Genomic DNA, 6000 nt, shown 5'->3' with positions numbered 1-6000 from the left:
CAGAGTGAGTTCCAGGTCCCCTGGGGCTATAGGGAGACCCTGTCTCAAAAAAAAAAAAAAAGAAAAAAAAAAAAAAAAACAACAACTCAAAACAACTTGAGGTGGGCAACTTTAGCAGAGGATATACTAAAATTGAGTGGATGATCCATGATTGTCTGTCTTACTACTTATGTTACCACATATAACCAGCAATAACTATAACACATTTAACCGTGAACTTTATATATAATAGATATAATAGATGTATATAATATATATTAGCTTATCTAATCCTTATAATAACCCCAATGTAGCACTATAACAATTTACATTGTAGATATGAAAATACTTAAAAAATAACTTACCCAGCCTTGTCAGTCAAAATCTGGCTATTCCAAATTAACTTTCAGAAAAAGAACATTTTAAGGTATAATAATTTCTCCCCTATTATAACAACAAATAAATATAAATAATATAGAAGAACTTAACAGAATTTACTATCTTGGTATCCTATCACATGATCAGGTTTTTGTTTGTTTGTTTGCTTTTAATGGATTTGGGTAATTTTTATTCATGTTTTCTTGAGGCAGAGTCTTATTGTGTATCCCTGGCTAGCCTGCTGAGTGCTAGGATTATAGGTATATGCTACCATGTCTGGGTGAATTTGGTTTTAACACAAGTCAAGTTATTATAGGTAAATTCTCCATCAAAAACCATGGATAACATGGTTGATTCCTAGGGTACATGCTTGTTTTCAACCCTAAAATTGCATTTCTAAAAATATTTTCTCAATAGTTTATTAATCCAGCTGGGAATATAACTCAGTTGTTAGAGTTCTTGCCAAGTATGCATGAAGGGTTCAGTACCCAGTACCAGATAAGCTAGATATGGGTTGGTAAAGTACTTGCTGTTCAAGCATGAGGACCAGAATTCAATCCCTAGACCTATGTAAATTTAAATTTTTTTTTTAATTGAAAAACTGGGCAGAGTAGCCCAGTCTTACAATCCTAGCACTAGGGAAGTTGAGACAGCAGATCCTTGGGGCTTATTGGTCAGGGTAGTCTACTTGGCAAGCTCCGGGCCAGTGAGTGACCCTTCATTTATTTATTTATTTATTTGTTTGTTTGTTTGTTTGTTTATTGATCTTTTTGAGACAGGGTCTCCCTATAGCCCCAGCTGGCCTGGAACTCACTATGTAGACCAGTCTGGCCTTGAACTCAGAGAGATCCGCCTGCCTCTGCCTCCCAAGTGCCACCACACCCAGAGTGGCCCTGTTTTAAAAACAAAAAACCAAAATAAACAAGCAAAAGTAAAAGAATGCATACCTGCAATTGCATCCACATACATACACCTGAAAAAACACACACACACACACACACACACACACACACACGTATGCACAAAGTTTTATTAATACTTCTATTCTTACATTAAAATTGAATATAAATATCTGTAATTCAATACGTAGAAATGTTTATCAAGCATGTCATTTTGAATGACGGAATGATAGAAAATGTAGAGCAACCTTCAGCCTCTTAGAGCTGGCCTACCAATGTATGGTAGAGTTTAAACAATACTTAACAGTCTCACCTTTGAAACTCAAGATGTAAATGTTTTCAGCTTAGTAGTTAATTCAAATAATAATGCAGTTAGAGTTAAAGCATTAATATTTGTCTTTTTTTCTAGTTTATGTTATGATAGCAATTTTCTGCATAGCATCCGCAATGGGCCTGTACAACTGTCTTGCCGTGTTGATTGCTAAGATACCATGTGGACATTGCACGTATGTAGCCCATGGGGAATGTTATAATTAGTATTTGGAATTTAATACAAATTGTGAGGATGTTTTAAATACTTTAGTCCAATATACATTAGATTTATGGCTGTTTAAATTTAAATCATGTTAATGGATGTTTGAAATGTTTTGATTCAATTCTTGTCTGAGACATATTTGCAGTGTTCAGTAGCCACATGACCAGTGGCCACTAGACTGGAAAACATAGATATGGAACATTTCCATCACCACAGAAGGGCTTATTGGACTCATTATTATGCCTCTTTATTTTACTTCAAATCTTGACTCTAGGTTAATATTTCAGTCACTCTATTAATGTTTGGCACTGCTTATATCAAGTAAACATTGTATTCTTCTATCTACAGCACAAATTAACTGCTTCAATTTATTTTTCAGGATTGCATGTTGTGACAAAAGCATTAAAGTGGAACTTATTTTTCTCTCCGGACTATGCATCGCGGTAGCTGTTGTATGGGCTGTATTTAGAAATGAAGATAGGTATGATGTATTTATTTTAGATGCTTTTTTAGATCTTTTAGATCAGCGCATTTATTCTCGTCTAGATTTTTTTTTTTTTTTTTTTTTTGGAGACAGGTTCTCCCTGTAGTCCCAGCTGTCCTGGAACTCCCTACATACACCAGGCTGGCCTTGAACTCACAGAGATCCACCTGCCTCTGCCTCCCGAGTGCTGGGATTAAAGGTGTGTCTGGCTTCTCTTCTAGATTTAAGGGTTATATCTTTTCCTGACTCTGACTCTTATTCATGATGATTATTGAGGGGTTTTTGTTTTGGGTTTTGTTTTGGTTTGGTTTTTTGTTCGTTTGTTTTGCTTTTATTCCAGAACATATCTTGAAACAAGATATTTTTTAAATTAGGAGATTTTTAAAAATATTTTATTATTTTTATTTTATGTGTATGAGTGTATTGTTTGCATGTATGTAAGTGCACCCATCTCGTACTATGCCTGCGGAGGTCAGAAGAGGGCGTTGGATTCCCCTGGAACTGGAGTTACAGACGGTTGTTAGCCACCATGTGGGTGCTGGGAATTGAACCTGGGTCCTCTAAGAGCAGCCAGTGCTCTTAATCGCTGAGCCATCTCTCCAGCCGAGATTTTTTTTTTTTTTTTTTAAACAGGATTTCCCTTGCTGACTGGAACTCACTAGACCAGTCTGATCTTGAATTTACAATGATCCTCCTTCCTCTGCCTCCTGAATGCAGAGATTACAGGTGTAAACCACCAGATGCAGCAATATGAACAGATCTTAGGCTAATGATTTGAGCTCAGACAGGGAAGGAGATTGAGTTATACTTTGAATACCTAGCCTTGTAAATGTGTTTAATTGGGACTGGAGAGATGGCTTGGCAGTTAAGAGGACTGACTGCTTTTGCAGAGGACCTGAGTTTGGTTCCCAACACCCACATGGAGGCTAACAGAGGTCCATAACTTCAGTTCCAAGGGACCCAGCTCCCTCTTCTGATCTCCACAGGCATTGTATGCATGTGCTGCACTTACATGCACACAAGACGTTCATACACATAAAATTTAAATTTAAGTTCTTAAAAAATATGCTTAGTTATAGTATATTACAGTGAAGTACACTATAACCCTAAAAATAAAGATCTCTAAGTTGATAATGCAATGATTTCCAGAACATATGTTTAACTGAAAAAGGCTTAGTTTCATTTCTGCTGATGTAAGAAAAATGCCCTGACAAAAAGCAACTTATGGGACAACGGGTTTATTTTAGCTCACAGTTACAGGTTATAGTTCATTATTACATGGGGGTCCAGACAGTAGGACCTCAAAGCAACTAGTCACATCAGTTCACAGACAAGAGCACAGGAAATGCATGCTTGCTTGTGCTCAGCCCCTCTGCACTGATACAGTGGTTGTCTGATACTGTTCCTGGGGAGACATGAACTCTCTTCCCAGGTGATTCTAAAGTTGACAACTGAAACTAATCATCACAAAAGCAAAATGCATGGTATGTATCTTTGGGACTTGTTAGCTATGGCAGTCTCCCTTCCTAGCCTTGGAAGAGCATGTTTTTATATAGCAACAAACCCATATTTAGCATTTAATTGGTATCAGATTCTGATTTTCACAAGTAACATTCTTCACTGTTTCAAAGCTATGGGATGCCAGGTTATTGGGTCAGTCTCTGTCCGTCTGGCGCTCGCTCTCTCTCTCTCTCTCTCTCTCTCTCTCTCTCTCTCTTTTTCTCTCTCTCTCTCTCTCTCTCTCTCTCTCTGGTCATTTTTGAGACAAGGTCTCCCTGTAGTATTAACTAACTTGGAACTCACTAAAGTAGACCAGGCTGACCTTGAACTAAGAGATCCACCTGCCTCTGTCTCCCTGGGATCAAAGGTGTGCACCACCATGCCCTATTTGGGTGTACTTTTCTAAACTATTAGTAAAATATTTCTAGGAAAAAAGCAGAAGACTGTATAGACTATGTTGCCTTTCATGTTAGATGGGAGGTAATATGCAAATTGTCCATTTACTGGGAACAGCAAATATTTTTTTTACTATTTGATTTTTATGTGTATAAATGTATTTCCTGCATGTGTGTAAGTGCATCCATGTCATGCAATACCCACAGAGGTCAGAAGAGGGTGTCAAATCCCCTGGAACTAGAGTTACAGATAGTTGTTAGCCACCATGTGGGTGCTGGGATTTGAACCCAGGTCTTCTGCAAGAGCAATCAGTGCTCTTAACCGCTGAGTTATCTCTCCAGCCCAGCAACAGATATCTTTTTTTTTTTTTCTGTCTTTTTGGGACAGGGTCTCCCTGTAGCCCCAGCTGGCCTGAACTCGCCAGGTAGGCCAGGCTGGCCTTGAACTCACAGAGATCTGCCTCCTGAGTGCTGGGGCTAAAGGTGTGTACCACCACGGCAGCAACAGGTATCTTAAAATAAAATTTAGTACATGCATTTAGTTTGTGTGTGTGTTTGCACATGCATTGACATCCTATAGCACACCTATAGAGATCATCACACTTTGAGTCAGTTCTCTCCCTCCATCTGTTTGGTTCCAGGAATTGAATACAGGTCATCAGGCATGGTGACAAATACTTTACCTGCTGAGCTGTCTGGCCAGCTGGTGTCTGTCCTTGGCAGAAAGGAAAACTGAAAAAGGGGGGGGGGGGTTACTCAATAACTTATTTATTTATTTTTAATATTTTGTCATTTTTATTTTATGGGTATGAGTGTAATGCCTGCATTTACCCTTGTCATGCAATGCCTGCAGAGGGCATCAGATCCTGTGGAACAGATGGTTGTTAGCTGCCATGTGGGTGCTGGGAATCGAACCTGGGTCCTCTGCAAGAGCAGCCAGTGCACTTAACTGCTGAGCCATCTCTCCAGTTCCCCTCAATGACTTATTTATAAGACTTGATGACCCATAAATATTTTGATAATTATCAAAATTATTAATTTTGTCATCAATTGATAGTTATGCAGGTTAGTTTCTAATAGAGTACATTGTATAGCTTTCACTTTCTGTTCAAGCTCTGGATACAAACGCCAGAATTCTTTGTTAGCTGCTTTCTCTGTAGGAGACATGTAAAGGTTCAAAGATTAAGACAAATATGCACTTATAGCTGATAGATGATGTTCTTCTGAGGTTGCCTTCCTTAGGATAATAGCATTCATTATAATGTCAGGACAGTTAAGTTGCTAAATAGGGAGGAAATAAGTATATTGTCATGCTTGAAGTTTAATATGTGGACAATTCATAGCAGTGGAATGATGTAACAATGACGACCTATTCATTTAAAGTTTCATGTAAAAATACCTGAATGAAACAATAGAGTGATCTCTTTTTCATTCCATAGGTGGGCTTGGATTTTACAGGATATCTTAGGAATTGCTTTCTGTCTGAATCTAATTAAAACACTGAAGTTACCCAATTTCAAGGTAAAGTATATTATTTTGCTAGTTTTAACACTACTTTTTTCTTTTTAAAACAATATCATTGAGGTATAATTTGCATATAGTAAAATATACTCATTTTAATTATACTATTTGTTGAAATTTTCCAAATTTGTAGCTTTTATAATTCAGCATCCAATGAACTGCAGGATGGTTCTCAACTCTTCAAAGTTTATTGTTCCCATTTGTACTTACTTTAACCCCCAGGCAAGTGAAACCACTGACTTGCTAGTGCTGGGATTAAAGGCATGCACACCACAGCCAGTAACTCAGTAATGTTTTTAAACAGATGGA

The 6000-nt window shown here is 37.7% G+C and overlaps 1 protein-coding gene and 1 non-coding gene across 5 annotated transcripts in view; both read left to right on the top strand.

Moving 5' to 3' along the window:
- The window catches only part of Sppl2a (signal peptide peptidase like 2A), a 37895-nt gene that overhangs the window by 7771 nt on the left and 24124 nt on the right, over nt 1-6000 (top strand). For all 4 annotated transcript variants that reach the window (XM_029562960.1, XM_017797829.2, XM_029562958.1 and 1 more), the window contains exons 6-8: nt 1666-1762; nt 2171-2272; nt 5610-5691. In XM_029562960.1, coding sequence (XP_029418820.1) covers nt 1666-1762; nt 2171-2272; nt 5610-5691 — 281 coding nt within the window. The remainder of the gene's footprint in view (nt 1-1665; nt 1763-2170; nt 2273-5609; nt 5692-6000) is intronic.
- Nucleotides 3758-3891, top strand: LOC115070151. Its single transcript, XR_003849354.1, has one exon. It is a non-coding gene; the product is annotated as a small nucleolar RNA SNORA24 (small nucleolar RNA).

Source organism: Nannospalax galili, unplaced genomic scaffold, assembly GCF_000622305.1.
Source record: "Nannospalax galili isolate Female #2095 unplaced genomic scaffold, S.galili_v1.0 scaffold735, whole genome shotgun sequence".
NCBI classification, from domain to species: Eukaryota; Metazoa; Chordata; class Mammalia; order Rodentia; family Spalacidae; genus Nannospalax; species Nannospalax galili.
The sequence above is the reverse complement of the archived record's forward strand: the minus strand, read 5'-3'. Positions and strand labels throughout refer to the sequence as shown.